Genomic DNA, 16576 nt, shown 5'->3' on the forward strand with positions numbered 1-16576 from the left:
TTTTTTTTTACTGTTACCATAAATAAAAAAAAATAAAAAAACATGACTTAAATAAATATATAACTACATTTTAAAAAATGTTTTTTTTAATAAACAATTGTGTACATTTGTGCATGTTCAAATTTTCATATTTTTGACATTTTTTATATAATAATAATAATTATTTAGTATACTTTTTTTCCAAAATGTGCAAAATCAACATTAATACAAAGACTTGTATTATATGTTTTATTATATATTTAAAATTGATATGTTTTTACATTTGCGTGTTCAAAGTGCAGTTTTTATTTTACATCGTTTCATCACATTTTAGAAGTTGTCATTATTATTATTATATTTTTAGAAAACAGTTTAAATTTTAAAAAGTTATTTTTAAGTTAAAAAAAACAGAACCAGCATTAATACAAATATTAAATGCTAATTAAAATTTTACATTTTTAAAGTTTTTCGATTTGTTGTTTCTCCTTTTTCCATCGCATACATTTTAAATTTGTTTACTGCCTACACAACTTTTTTTTTTTAAATACTGATTAAATGAAGAAAACAATACTAATTAACCTTTATGACATTAAATCATTCATTATGACGTTTCAAAGACAAATGTCTTATTATATTGCTTGCGTTTTTTTCTCCCCTTAACAATTGCAATATTGAGGTCAAGCTTCATATGTGGCCACATCACCCTTGGATTTCACAGACCACAGTGCTTTCAATTGTTGGCTTTGTTGAGTGATGAGCACTAGCACTGCGAGTTCCTCTCAAATCAATCTGTTAACTTGAGTTAAACTTGAGAAATACACAATGGGACGCCGTTTTGTTTTGGTTCTCCTACTTCTACTCTCTCAGCATAGAAGAGGTCCAAGCTAAATTTTGGTCCAAATATCTGCAGTGAATTATAGGATAAAACAACCGCCACTAAAGGGTGGATATTATTTCAAGGATGACCATGTTCCCACCTCACAGCTAGCGTAATTCACCCGTTTTCTTGACAATACCACAAAGAAAGGAAAGACCAAACATTTACTTTAGCTGTCACATCCAGAGAGGAGCCAGTTAACGCTGGGAACCGCCTGGACTTTTTCTTTGTCGAGGCAATATTAAAATAGACTTAGCGCGTATGTAAACTATGAATGCCTAGGAGGTGGAAAACATGGTAAATGTGAACAGCGTTTAGCACATCACATTATCAAAAGTATTTTTCATTAACAAATTGGTATTTTATTTAGAAAAGTATCTTTATTAGGCAGAATAGTATAAATAAACATAATTAAACAAAACTTTTGTTAACATATGAAAAAATAGCGGGCTTTAAGGCTGCAAACCTTTTTAGGCTTGCTTTGGGTTGGCAACAATATATTCTGCGGTCCACAAACATTTGCACACAGAATTGTCAAATGAATTTTACTTAAATACAAAGTTTCTTAGTGAGAAACTAATCCATTTATGTTTTAAACAGGAGCCCTGTGCCTAGGACAAAAGCGCATGTATAACTGACCTAAAAGCCCTTCATCCAAAACCTCTTGAAGAATGGAATAAAAGGCAATTATACAATTATATACACACTACAAAACTGTACAACAGACAGAACATTTGACAAACATTCTATCATCATAGAAAATAAATAAATACACTTAGTGCATTAAAAAAAAGAAAAAAAATTAAATTAGAGTGAACCAAACTCAGTTTGGTTCTGAACATCGCCTCTCACACTGAATCAAAAACAGTCCAGCTGCCTTGATTTTTGTTGAATGTTTGTATATGTTTTGTTCAAGAAATTTGATTTTAACACCATTAAAAAACCAAAGGGCAGCTCTAAATGTCCAACAGCGAAATTCATCAATCAGTAAAATGGATGATATTGTTGGAAGCATCTATCCACCAGTTTGGCACAATTCAGTTGTCTTTGACAGATTCTGCATGATGGTTTTTACAAAGTTCAACTTAACCATGCTTGCTAGAATTAAACATTTCATGGTATTTAGACTGTTTTATATCTTGATCCAATAAATGTAATGATGAAATTCATAAACTAGGCATGCACTGATATGTCATATTTTATTACTATCTTAAGGCAGTTACTTTTTGGTACTCACTAACAATACATCATTACAGCTAAGGCTGCAAATGTGTTATTGCTTTTATACAACACTTCAGTGAACCAGACGTTCATACTGAGTATGATTCAAACTAAATTTGAGCACTTAGTTTGTATGTTTTTCCTCTGTTGTGAAGGTCGCAGCGGACTACTGCGATTTGGTGTACTTTACTAGGACTGTCCAGCATCTCTCCACCGCTGTGATTCATTGCACGGTTGTTGACATTTGGAGCATTTTAAGAGTATGGGTACCAGTATTGGGCATCGCTAGCATTTCTGGGCTCCTTGGACAGTTTTTGCCTCAGCCCGCTTTGAAATCGTGTCCCAGGGATTGCGTCGGGCCCCCTCTCTGGTCAGGGCCCTTGGAATCGTCCTAACCTTCATCCCTTTACGGCAGCCCTTATTGCCAGTATTGGTACTTAACTATAAAAACACGGACAGAGGCCTGAGTCCATTCTTGGTTTTCTAGTGCTGGTACTTAAGAGCTTCAACGGCACAATTGAGAAGTGTTCAAAGTTATAATATGCTCTTAAAAGTCATCTACATTGAACAAAAATTCTACAGTCAGTGATCAAAAACAAGTGCTCAGTGGTTCATGGTCACTTTAAAAAAGTTATTAAGGTTGCAAAATGTGCATTAACATGTTCAGTAGCAAAAACGATGCAAATCAATTGCTTATCTTAAAAGTTCCAAAATACGTCCCGTAAGCTTCTGGGTCCAGTAGCCATGCGTTGGATACACTGACATAAATTCCATCGCCGTTACTCAAATGGATGCCTCTCCCCTGCTCCACGCAGTACATGTTGTACTTCGCAATGTTCCACTGCTGAGTGCCGCCACTTTTTGTAAGGAGAATAGGTGTAATTACAGACTGCGTATGCTTCTCGTGATAAATGTATTGTAGCAACTGTAAATTGCTGACGTCCTCTTTGCTCGAGTCGTGTTCTTCAGCGTATCGAAAGCAGGTCTTGGCATATACATAGTAATAGCCAGCTTCATTCACAAGAATTCGTCCGTCGTGGTATCTCATCTTAACATTCAGCCCTTGAAAATCATCCCAGGTGATCATGGTTAATTCATTTCGATTTTCTGCAAAGGCACAATCAGAATAAACATGTTTTATATAAATATGGATATATATTACTCCAAGATAAGATCACTTTAGGTTTTTTTTAATAAAGAGAATTTAAAAACATTTCTGGAAACATTTCTGACAATCATGCCACGTGATTCTGAAATAAACAGCATATGCTTACTGGCTGAAAAATTAGTCGGCGTCTTGATAGGAAGGTGAGCTGATGGCATGCGTGTGTCCTTTTTTAGACGACATTTTTCCTTCCTCTCCTTAAAACTTTTGAGTGGATCAGCTATTAAGGTTTCACTGTGCATTTCCTGAGAAAGAACAACCAAACACATTACTGAATGATCTTCACAGTACAGATTTTTATGATCATGATCATCTCAAATAAGAAAACAAATATATGTACAGACTAAACAATGGATATTGAATGTTCATTGTAGATATTTCAGTGGGATTTTGGACCAATGACATTTCACAGTGGCAAGGTCTACCTAACATGATGCAGCATAAATAGAAACCAGACAAGCTAGTTAGGAAGTGGTGTAAACGTATACATTGATTCCTCATTGTTTTCCTTATTTCACACAAGCAAAAGACTTAGCAACTAGGGTGACCAGATGAGATTGGTTGAAATTCGGGACGGGGGGGGGGGGGCAGTAATGAATAATGAATAATAAAGATAATGAATTTCAAACGAAAGTGACTGAACCAATCATGTTTTTATTAATATAAGTAGCCTACATATACATATAATTTTATATAATATAGAAGTAACGTTAGGCTATTTTTATACTTCAAACTGAAGTTAATGAACCAAAAAAAAAAAAAAAAACAAGATGCTGCAGCCAATGAGCAGCCGGCGGGGGCTGGTTGCCAGGCTGCAGGATGACTCAACCTCGCTCCACGGACAGTTTTTTATGTTTTATCAGACAATAACTATTTAAGGGGACAATTAGAGCGGGATTCGGGATTCGGGACAGCAGCTTAGATTTCGGGACTGTCCCGAATTTTTTGTCCCGAACAGTGTTGGGGAAAGTTACTTTTAAAAGTAATGCATTACAATATTGCGTTACTCCCTAAAAAAGTAACTAATTACGTTACTTAGCTACTTTTTATGGAATGTAATGCGTTACGTTATTTTTGCGTTGCTTTTTAAATATGAGCAGGGCTTGATTGTTTTTAATACAAGAAGTTCTAATTACAGCAAATGTAAAAGTACTTTCACACCAAAAAGTGTCATGAATAAACCTCAGGCTGAAGGAAAAGTAAATTCATGTCTGTAAAGTAGAACGCCAGGGAAGATTCAACACTCTTCAGCAATAAAAAAAAAATTACAATGAAGTACAATTGTTAGTTTATCTAAAATCATTTTTGCTTATTAGTATGGTTGAACTGTATCATCAAAGGTCAGCAGCAAAGACATCGGTTAATAAAATGGGATTAGATACATCTGTGTTGTTTAACATCTTTCACTATTGCAGGTTTGCGTCATATTCTGAGCTTGCATTTCACTGTTTTAATTAATTTTGATGAAAACTAAATATGTTTTTTTGCGAGTGGGATGAATTAATGCACATTCACATTTAATCTAGAACTACACAGAGCACTGTCAGTCAATAAATGGGAAAAAAAGTAACTGGCATTACTTTTCTGAAAAAGTAATGCGTTACTTTAGTTACTTGAAAAAAGTCATATTACGTAACTTGAGTTACTTGTAATGCGTTACCCCCAACACTGCACTGCAACATTGTTTGATGACCATTTAGGAAAACTGAAAAGTTATCTACATTCAAGCCTTTAAAGCTGAAATGTGTCATTTCTGTCACTAGAAACTGCAAAAGTCACAACCAGGGTTCAAGAACTTTCACATATTAACACATAGTTCTGTTCTCAAAGTCATTATGTAGCATCAGGCTGGTTGGGTAAATATCATTCATCAATACATTTTCATGGTTGAAAACTATTCGAAATCCAAGTGATCGTGAATTTTGCTTGAGGGCGACAGGTTTCCAGATGCAGATTTTGCATCAGGCTCAGTAGGCCAAGACTCAACTGTCTTTAAAGGAACACCATGCATGACAGGTAAGACCAGATATATAAGGCAAGAGGCCTTTAAATGGAGCCAACAATCCAGAAAGTCCAGGAAATCTGGAACACACTGAATCCAGTCTGATTTGTGGGCAAACATGTCATAATTTTATATATATTATACCACAAAGAGATTTATATAAGTGGTAGTACATTAAGGCCGAAGTAAAAGCTATATTTATGAAACATTTACTAAATATCTAAACATAATATTATTTTATTTTTTTTGTCCTATACTTGCATCGAATATCAAACAAACATAATGAGTAGGGCTTTCAAGAGCAGCGATCTGGACGTTGTTCAATGCTCTAACCTTCTTAAGAATTTTGGTAGACCACAAACAAAGTAGGCCAGCACATACAAGCTCTCAAACTAGATTGCGTTTGAGCAACATTAAAAAGCCATGACATAACATATATTTAAACACTTTTTCAGGTTTACGTTTCCTCGGAAATAAGTTGTCCCAGGGTAATGATAAAAACAGTACACTTCTCATGGCCTGGCGAAGCAAGCTGTCAGGGGGAAAAAACGCTTCATAAAGCCTAGAAGACCATGAATAGAAATATTATATAGCATTATACCTATAAAACACACACTCTGTCCTTTAAATGCATGTATGAACTAAAGTCAACACACTTTATATCACAGATTCTGATATTAATTGAGACAAATCTATTTCTTAACCGAAGCCAAATGTATTTTGCAAACCCTACAATTACACTCTACTACATGTGGACAGCACAATGAGAACTGCATCCATACGAACCATATATAGATGTTTAAGCAAGTCATTTGTAATTATAGAGCCAGTAGCCCTGAGACATGAATACCCAAACTGAGTTACTGACAAAGAACAGTTCCAGGGACTCTGACTTGACCTCTTCACAAGCGACTACACCATCATGGTTAAGGAAATGTTTTACAGCAGCCGTGGTTTTCTGGCGTATTTATCCCGGTCTTTACACAAAATATGTGAAAATACCAATGCAGAGCCCATGTTTAACAATGGGACATTGGTAGCATTAATGCAAGAAGCACATTCTGTCTGTCCAGTAAACACTACTTGTAGGCCACTGGAGAGATACATGTTTGGAATTTCCTTCTTTGTGCTAATAAGAGGAAATGCCTTGCTATAGGCACATGAAATGTCTATAATGCTAAGAATGATGATTAGACCATCACACCCCAACCTGCATAAAGCATCTTCACACTTTTGCACAATTTTTTTGCTCTATTTTTTTTTTTTTTTAAATCTTGGTTGGATGTGTGTCAGTTGTATCAAGTGACAACTATCAGTTGAAAACAACCCAAAAAAGCATAGAAAAGCTCTAAAGCTTCATTGTTTAGAATCTAATGAGATTTATGGTGTACTTAAATTGCATTTGGTTTCTTTCAAAAGATTTCTAAATGCAAATTGTGTTGTGTAAAATGAGGAAAAGAACGGCAGGAAACTGCAAACTGATGCGGTTTCTTAGTCTGAGCCAAAATACACAAGCATGAGGAACACAGACTCATCTTTTGAAGTTTATAAGCTCACCTCATTAGGACTCTGCTGGGCTGAGGCAAGGTCGACCTGTAAAACACAACAAACACAGTTCAGTTACACAACTGCATCCAGTAGGTACCACTGCACACTGCATGCTTTTAATGAACTAACGGGAAAGCAGGCTTACTTTTATTAAGAAATTAAACTGCGCTTGACATGCTCAGATAACAAAAGTGATGTAAGATGTACATTTACTGTAAATCCAATTCGATGAGAAGAAATATATTCAGCTACTTCAACATCGGTGGTAAAACAGAACAATATCATCACATAGGGTTTAAATGAGGTGCTTATCATGTTCATATTATATACTATAAGCAACAGACCTGAATCTGCACCTGCAGAACACTACAAAAAGTCTTCAGACTTCCACAAAACTGGAATGCTTGCCATTCATAAGATTCTTCAAATTCCCCAACACTATTACTTTCGTTGATTACATATTTTGACTAATTATTTTTATCAATAAATCTCCAATCTCACATTTTACCATGGAAAAAAAATCTATTCCCCAGAATTACACAGATCTTCCCTCAACATAAGTGCAGAAAATGCAAAAAGTAATTTACATTTTGGTCAAATTAATAAAGAGGAACACTGTGGTCTTTGTCAAATATGTTCAAGTACAAATGGAAATTACACAAACTGTTCTCCCTGATCTTGGATTGTGATCAATATTTAAAGCGATAAAACTAGGGCGTCAACACCTATCCGAAACTATGAATAGTGCAGGTGCTCGGTTACAAGGTAATATGATAAGAGAAGAGGTTTTTTGCAAAAGCATTTCATTATCATATATGGTTTGGTTCAGTTAAGGAATCCATTTCAGAGGATAACATGAATCAGGAGCCAAACACAACTGACATTCATCTTTTTCCCTTTCTTGCATCTGTTTCTTTGGCCCTCCACCAGCACACAAGAAGCCTCCGACATACACCGCTGCGTTTGGGCCAAAGCCTCACAAAACAAGATGTCATAATATTCTCCACAGCATTCAAACTACAGGAGAGAGATCTGGGCATGACAACATGTGAGAGCTGTTTCTCAGCATCCCATTCACTGCAGCGCTGCCAAACATATAAGTATTAGACCACCAGATGAGCAATGAAGTCAGATTATTAACAAAGTTCGGGAGGAGCACGTCAGATACTTAGCCTAATTAACACAAGAGGTTCGCACTCAAGTTAATCAATGCACGGATATAAATACAGCTGACATACCTCTATTCATTTGATGGTTAATCAGCATCCCTCCACCACCCCTTCTCCACTCAAGAGGTATCACACTATGGGGGGATACTCTGGGTTCAGGCCATTCCCGAGCTCGGAGCCCTTCCCCAGGACATTACCTTACTCGTACTAAATATATGTAAGTGTGAACTCGTGAATTGGAGAATCAGGGTGAAAGGGCAAATCTGACATGACCAGCAAACAACCTTCCCAGAGGGGAAAAAATAAGTCTTTTACTTTCTAGCAACTACACTACTACAAGCCGAATTTCTGAATTCAGGAAATTATGTGCAAAGCATCTGAGGATGCAGCTAATGAAGTTAGTTTGGAGTAAACAGAGCTGGAATCTAGACAAAAAAGAACCTTGGATTTGTTCAGCAGGTTTTGGGCACTCCATAATTCCTATTTGTGTTATTTTATAGCTCTGGTGACTTTAATTTTTATTGTAATACACTCAGACAGAATGAACATACATGTCCAGCCTTTTGACTGACACTATATGTCTCTGTATCACTTGTGGGAAAGCCTCAACAGCAAAGTTAATGTCTGTTTTCTCCAGATTTCTGGAAAAAGGAAACCAGTAGCTACTAGAACAACACCACCACATTCACAAGGATCAGCATTGCCCAAAACCAACATTTCCTGCTTCAGCAATTGAATTAGTTATTCCTAGAACAAAACTAGTGCACAAAACTATTTAAACAATTAATAACCAGCGATCAATAAATAAGGTGACATCTACACATAAAACTCCTATATCTCGCATTGATATATTTGTGAGGTGATATTAGTAGCAGTAATGTCTAAAGAAAAGAAAAGAAAAATACTTAAAACATGTTTACGATAATGTTTTTGTCGCCTGGAAGGACACGGAGATTAAAATCCCTGACAAATATGCGATTTTTTTTATTTTTTATAAACCAGCTTAAGCTATCTGAATCACTGACAATATATATGTACATCAAGAGCTATAACATTTTGACAACTCTTTGGAGCGACGTTTAAATGATGACAGAATATAAAGTTAAAATCTGATGATCTGTTGAAGGCGGGAATTAATTGGACCGTCCAAATTCACAACTTTTTTTATGTCAAATACGTTTTACCTCCAACAATCGTGCAGCTTGTAAAGCATAGAATCAAGTGTTTTTGGAAGTTACGTTAAAACCCCACTTGGCACAAAAAGCAGTGAGTGGGCACAAGGCGCTTCTCCGAGCGCGCTCTCCTTCTGAAGTTCAAACGCGTGCGTCTCACACTCTCTGAACAGTCCTGCAGCGCTTGACATTCACAGTAGGTTAAAAAAAAAAAAACAGGCCTCAAAAGTGCTGAAACGCGAGTAAAACTTGCACCTAAATTGTGACAAAGCCTGTAAAAGTGTTGCAATAAAAGAGTTTATGAAATAAGGGGGACTGTGCATCCCGCCTGTCTTTGCTTCCTTGAGAGTTTCTTACCTCTCGCAGATAACCGGTTAAGTGCAACAAAATCGCCACACTCGACGCGACCTGCAGCAGTCCCATGACAGCGAGCGTGCCGAATATGAGCGCTCTGTGCGTGGATCCTGTGTGCGCCGCGCGCCCTGGAGCCTCTTCCATATCGATATGATTCCGCAGGTACGCGCGATAATCATTAGCTGCCATGAGCGCTCGATCGCGGCACAGATCCTCTCTCAGTGGGAGGACTCCACAAATGATCAACGATTCATATAAACATGTGGGTGGGCAATGCTGTTGGCTTCGGAGACAGCCAATCAGATAATAGACACAGATGATCACGCTTCATGTTTCCTTTTTTTCTTTTCTTCACTTTTTTTGTGAGTTCAGTCAAGAGCAGGTTGCTAGTTGTATTGCTATCTAAAGAGATGAGGACTTAGCTAACCGGGAGATGCATGTGTCTCTTACTTTCTGTTTAAAGTAAATGTTTTAAATAAATCAAGGTATTTATTATTATTAGGCTAAATATCTTTCCTCGCCGCAAAGTACCATACAAATCGCAAAGAGATTAAACTGACAGCTTCCTAAAACCAGTGAGATTAACATGACAAGTGCATAATAATAAACCACTTGCACTTTAAACCCACTGTATATGGGACTGTGTTGATAATGACTATTACTTCCTGGAGTGCTGCAATATTGGCTCCTGTCTGTTGTAATACTGAGACCACACAAGACTGTGGCTGTGCTCATGTGCTACCTAACTAGAGAGCATTTATTGGTGTTATACCTAGTGATCTGCCTACCTAGTCAATCATTCTGGGCATCAAAGTGAACTGCCCATCATTAAGTTGCCTACATAGACACCATTTTTGCTGAAATACCTAATGAGCTGTCTACCTTGACAGAAATTTTGGTGTAATGCCTAGTGAAATGCCTACATAGACAACATCTTTGGGCATCATATCTGGCGAGCTGCCCAACAGTATGGGTGTCGATGTAGACACCAGTTTTGTGAATCATGCCTAGTAAGCTGCCTCTCCTTGACAATTTTTGAACATTATATGTAGTGAGCTGCATATGTAAACACCAGTTTTGGACATCATATCGTGCTGCCTACCATGATAGTGTGTTTTGGGCATCATGCCAAGTGAGCCGTTTACCTAGACAACAGGTTTAGACACCATGTCTAGTGAACTGCTATATTTTTGGAATCATGCATAGTGCACATTTTTGGATGTCATACCTACTGAGCCACCAAAAACAGATTTTCCAAATAACGCCCACATTTTAGATCAGCATGATATTCCTGAAGAGAATCAGTGAGTCACTGAGTGTTTATCTGAACTTATAAACACGCTGAAATTCCTCTTGTTATTGCCAAGCTGAAGCGATGTTAAAAAAGAACAGAGCTTCGTAAACAAATGTGCCTTTTGATGTTCAAGCAATTACAAATCCCAACAGAAAAAACTGTTTTAAAACAGTTATTTTAGGCAGCTGCAGAGAAGACGCCAGTTTGTGAAAGAGAATTGATGAATGTCAACAGAGTTCATGTGCTTTGCTATCCCCCATTCATCCAGCCTCCAGCGCTGAAAGCTTGTAATGCTCCACCATTATATCAGCTTATTTCAGAACCACAGTTATTACTCTGGTTGCAAACAGCACCATGCTGGAGTTTGTGACTTCTGCGTAACTCGTGTCCGCTCGCAGTGTCTTGGTAACGAGCATTCCTGTGGATGACGATCAGGTCACCTGCATTCCTCTTCTGAAATTAGGGGCAAGGCCGGACAAGCTCGAGCACACTCCGTAACCTTATGAACTTGGCTGCCCTCGCAGGGACCGCTATCCCGCAGCACGCCACGTTCGCTCGAGAGTCATTAATATACCGTGAGAACCCTAGTTTTGCCGTGGGTTTCTCGTGCCTTCAGCTATTTTCCACAGAATGCAGGCGCTGCGGCAGGAAGGTTTGGGTGGTATTTATACACTTTTGTTTTGCCATGTGAGCTGTTCTTGCCCAAGCCAGAAGGTAGTTGAATACGCCGAAACCAGCACTCCATCAGAATATGACAGACAGCCAAAACCAGGCAGTGTTGAGAGCAAAGCAGCCGAAACCACTGGCAGGCACTTTCCTCAGTGCTGAGCAGGCCCCTGGAGCGTATTATTAGCTCTCCTGTAAGCGTGGTACTGTACACACAGGATGAGCAAGAGCACCATGCCAGAATCCTTCCCATGTTTCGCAGACTGTGGAGTCACCGTGAGGATGTTTTTTTCTGGTTGCAGACTCCATGTGGCTATGCTAAAGTGTCTCAGGGCGACCGCTTTCTTTGCATAAACTTCACAATATTTCAGCACTCAAGGAGAGGCAGGAAGTTCGATTTGAAATATTAGCATCACCGCAGAGCCTCGCTCATGGGATTTTGTATCCCATGAGACTTTTCGTTGTCCTTTTAGCCTGTGGGATTACATATTCATAGCTCTTACAGTGCTTAATAAAACAGAAACAGTACTGCAGTCATTGCTCATATTAATCTGTGATCAGTGTCAGAGCCACATACGCACAGAATTAAGAAGTCGCCACGTTCCAGACTTCAGAAATGGGACATGAAAGAGTGCAGTGTTGTCCTTTCCCTTCTCCGCCACATCCTGTGTGGCAAGTCATCCCAGAGCACACAAAGCACACTCGCCTCTTCCTCTTTTCTCCTTCCTCGTTCTCTCTTTTTTTACATCATAACAGAAGAGGTCTTGAAAAGGGCACTTTAGCTCTGCTCTATGTCTGTTTCGGTCTTTGCACTTTATACTCAGTCTAATGAAAATTATTGCGAAACAACCAACTTGGTGACAGATAAGTTGGCACGCCCATATGGGCCTTCGATGCACACTGCACGCAAACGTGGCAAGAGCTCCAAAACACATGGCATGCTGCATTCTAATTGGCTGGCGTTCTAATCTGTCTGTTAGGGAAATCGAAATCATGTTTACAAGTCTCTATGCGACTATAATAAGGAACATCAAGTCTTAAAAAAGTACTCAAAACAGTCCCGCTTGGAGATTGGTCCCCTTACATGTCGGTCAGATAGCCACTTCCTGTCTAAGTAGGCGGTTCTTGGCCATGCTAAAGTGAAAAGTGGACTAGACTTTATGTTGGTAATAAAAAAATGTGGCTACGTGAAAACAAGGGGGAATGTGGTTTTGACCAAGCACTGATTTCAAAACATCACTTGCAAAATAAATGTGCCAAAAATATTCAGGCATAATACATATATTCAGTTTCACTTTATGAGTAGTTTCACTAGTTGGAATACAATGCAGATTATTAGAGCATGCACCAATGGTTTGACAGACAAAGACTGCTGTTATGCCAGAGGAATCACTCTAGTCTAAGATCAGTCTAGGGATTATAATGTCTAATTGCTTCTAGTATTTCTAGAGTTTAGAGTTATACTTTATTGTCCTTTACAGTAAATTTGTCTTGGACTCAAAGCTGCAACAATGCACAACAACCACACACACACACACACAAAAAAAAAACACAGTTAATGCAATTTACTATTTAAAATCCTAATAGATACCGGTATAAAATAATTCTTATAGCGATTACTTCTACATAATGGAACTCTATAACGCTTCCCTGATATCAGTAATTGATATGCTGAAAATAAAACATGGCTTGAATCACTTACTATTGCTTGCGCATTCTTAAAAACCAACAACTTATAAATGGACTGAAGTGATGTTTACTCTCTTACACCTATGACTTTCATGGCAACTTTGACAAGACGTACAAGCTGCGATTTTGATTGAACTGAAAGATTGCCATACCAAGTTGGCATTGCATAGTTCACTAAACTTTCAAAAACTGCTTGGTAAAACAACAAAAAATTTTTACTTACTCCGACCAACCTAAGCCTTCTTAAAAATATATATAGTCTTTGCTGGAATCTTGAGCAGAGATAATCAATGTGGACTTTCCAAGTCAATGAACGGTCAATGGCCACCACAAGATACTTAAATGTATCCACTTGTTCAATAAGACAAGTTTTTCCAACATTGACAATAAGATGATTTACAGTACACCACTGCACAAAGTTCCTAATTTCAGACTGATATTCTGTTATGTCCTGATTCTTTCCTAAAAGACTTAGTATTACAGTGTCATCAGAGTATTTTATAAAATAGTTGTTCTAATTTCTACTAAAACAATCGTTTGTATATAAAGTGAACAGAATTGGAGAGCATACGCAACCTTGAGGGGCACCTGTACTAATTGATTTAACATCAGATAGTGTATCATTTACTTTAACACATTGAGTACGATTTGTTAAGAAGGAAAAAAGCCACTTAATAATAAAAGGATTAACGTTAATTTTTACAAGCTTGTCCAAGAGTAACTCTGGCTGAAGCGTGTTAAAAACTGAACTAAAGTCCACAAAAACTAACGGTGCATAAGCATTAACGTTCTCTAAATGTTGTAAAGTCAAGTGAACAACAGTATTGACAGCATCAACAGTCCCTCTTCTCTCCTTATAAGCAAACTGAAAAAGATCCAACAATAAATTTATATTGCTTTTCAGTCTGGACACAACATATTTCTCCAAACATTTCATAATTACAAATGTTCTAGCAACTGGTCTAAAATCATTATTATCGGAAGCACCAGATTTTTTGGGAACAGGTGTTACAATGGACTTTTTCCATAACATATGATTGTCAAGTGATTGCTGTAAAATCGGGCACCATGCCAGGGTTAACTCCTCTGCACACATCCGCAAAAGATGCGGCGAAATGCCATCCGGCCCAGTTGATTTCTTAGTACAAACTTTACGAAAAAGTGTAGTAACTTCATGAGGGTTCACAAATAATCTGGCTTCCGTACCACATTCAACAGTTCATAAAATCACTTCACATTCACTGACAAGATACAAAAAACTCATTCAGCTCATTTGCTTTCTTAAAATCATCAGTTGTTACAAATCATTGTTTTTTAGAATCCATATTAGAAATTGTCCTCAAAGATTCCCACAATCTCTTATTATTCATAGATAAAAAATTGTTCAGTATAGTCCCTTTTGAATTTCTTAGCTTCCAATAATAATTTATTCAGTTCCTTTTGTACAACCTTTAACTCAACCCAGTCCTTCTTCATAAAAGCTGCCTTTTTCTTATTGATGCAGGCTTTCACTTCTTTTGTTATATGAGGCTTGTTGTTTGGGAACATCCTAACTTCCTTTTTAGGAAGTATTGTATCCACACAGAAATGAATATAATCAGTGGTCGTCTCTGTCACGGTGTTCAAATCTGCATTATAAAATACTGACCAATCCGTACACAAAAAACACCCTTTTAATGCTTCCACATTCTCTTCATTCCATACTGTTACTGCCTTAACCAAGGGCTTATTCCTTTTCAAAACAGTCTTATATGTTGGTATCAAATTAACTATATTGTGGTCCGATGTTGATAAAGGGGGTTTCATTTTGGCCTTGTAAGCCTCCCTGATATTGCCATAACATTTATACAGAATATTGTTGTTCCTTGTCGCACTTTTAACACACTGGAAGAAGCCTGGTAAAAATGACTGAAGTTTACACTGGTTAAAGTCACCCATGATAAGAAATGGAGCACCAGGGGTTCGCTGTAGTTGTTTTTGAATACAGTCTGATATGCATGAGGCAGCTCTGGATACGTTGCCATTAGGAGGGATATACGCTACACACAATAAAATACTGCCAAACACTCTCGGGAGATAAAAAGGTCTTAAACTTAGGCAGAGGTATTCTGCGTCAGGATTACAACAGGTCTCTTTCACTGAGAACTGTGTGCACCATTTATTACTCACATACACGCAGACGCCTCCTCTTCTGTCCTTTCCTGAGGACTCCCCTCTGTCCGCCCGGATTAAAGAAAAACCTTCAATCTCCACAATTGAACTAGGAATATCCTTATGAAACCAGGTCTCTGTAAACGCCAATAAACTTGAATCCCGATACTCAAAGCACAACCTGGGATTAATACGAAGTTCGTCCATCTTAGTTCTAAGTGATCTCACGTTTCCAAGGATAATTGAAGGAAGAGGGGGCCTACTGGACCTCCGTCTGAGCCACTGTAAAACTCTCCCACGTCGACCTCTTCTCCGGTGTCGCCGCTGTTGATCTGAACTCCGTTTCAGCTCCTCCGGTAAGTCCACCGTCGGAATTAGATCGACAGATCGAGATGAAAGCAGGAACAGGGCTTCTCTTGTGTATGAAATGAGAGTTTGGGTCTCCCCGCACATAGTAGTTGATAAAAGCCATGGCGATAAAACGTTCCTAATCATAAATATCCAAACAATAATCTGTGCAAATGTCGCCATTGTGTGGCTTGCTGACGTGCCACCATCAAAAGTAAAAATAAATAATTAAAAAACAAACAAACAACATAAAACAGCATAGACATGTGCAGCCAACGAGTCCGGGTCGCAGCGCCACCGGAAGTACTTAAACTGTTATCAATCTTGTGCCAGCATGCACTGTGATCAGGTTAACCACTCTGAAGGGGGGAAATGGCCAGCATAACCTCTTATTTTGATATGTGATCTATTGTTATGGTTAGAAGGCAGCTTATAAAAATACTTGGCTTTAATACAGTAGAGGTTTCAAAGATCTGGATGGGGTCATAGTCCACATTATACTTTTCAGTGAACATTGGGACAAAACCCAATGTTTTATAATTTTGGAAAAATAAATGGACCATAACAAACAGCTGGAAAGAGAATGTTGTTTTGATAGCCTGTGCCATAATGCATCTTGATCGTATCCGATATCACTTGCTTAGTTCCAAAACCTAGTGAACTGGCAACAGAGGCAGCATTGGCACGCTTCGATGCTAAAGCCCAAAGTAAACTTTCCCTGTTCATAGGCAGTCCATGTGACGTAGTTTTCAACATCAGCACAGTCCGCAACCCAATTTTTGCATCCATCAAGACAAAAGAAATGTCCGCTAGATACTACTATAAACAATATTTGTGTGGTGCACACAGATTCCCAAATGGGTCACTTATGAGGTTTCAAGATGCTGACTAGGAAGGCAGCTGCCTATGTAGGCAGTAGACAGAGAGGCAGCATAATAGGT

General features: G+C 38.0%; 1 protein-coding gene across 2 annotated transcripts; it reads right to left on the bottom strand.

Annotated features, from left to right (window-relative positions):
* Window positions 1–1224: 1224 nt before the first annotated feature.
* tnfsf11 (TNF superfamily member 11) lies at window positions 1225–15944 on the bottom strand. Of its 2 annotated transcripts, none has more exons than XM_079427990.1 (4): window positions 15306–15944; window positions 6802–6837; window positions 3352–3487; window positions 1225–3184 (listed from the first exon to the last, which is right to left on the bottom strand). In XM_079427990.1, exons 1-4 carry the CDS (start codon window positions 15816–15818, stop codon window positions 2763–2765), a joined length of 1107 nt encoding a protein of 368 aa, XP_079284116.1. In that variant the 5' UTR covers window positions 15819–15944; the 3' UTR covers window positions 1225–2762. The 2 variants fall into 2 exon arrangements, with proteins under 2 accessions (XP_079284116.1, XP_079284117.1); XM_079427991.1 differs by lacking the exon at window positions 15306–15944 and adding an exon at window positions 9491–9709.
* Window positions 15945–16576: the final 632 nt, after the last annotated feature.

The sequence above is a fragment of the Barbus barbus genome (assembly GCF_936440315.1).
Source record: "Barbus barbus genome assembly, chromosome: 11".
Lineage (NCBI taxonomy): Eukaryota > Metazoa > Chordata > Actinopteri > Cypriniformes > Cyprinidae > Barbus > Barbus barbus.

Coding starts and splice junctions, on each gene's coding strand:
- tnfsf11 (XM_079427990.1), bottom strand. CDS start 15,818: ATGGCGACATTTGCACAGATTATTGTTTGGATATTTATGATTAGGAAC. Junction 6,838..15,305: donor GAGGAGGCGTCTGCGTGTAT/GTGAGTAATAAA, acceptor TGTGTTTTACAG/GTCGACCTTGCCTCAGCCCA. Junction 3,185..3,351: donor GCCGACTAATTTTTCAGCCA/GTAAGCATATGC, acceptor GTGCCTTTGCAG/AAAATCGAAATGAATTAACC.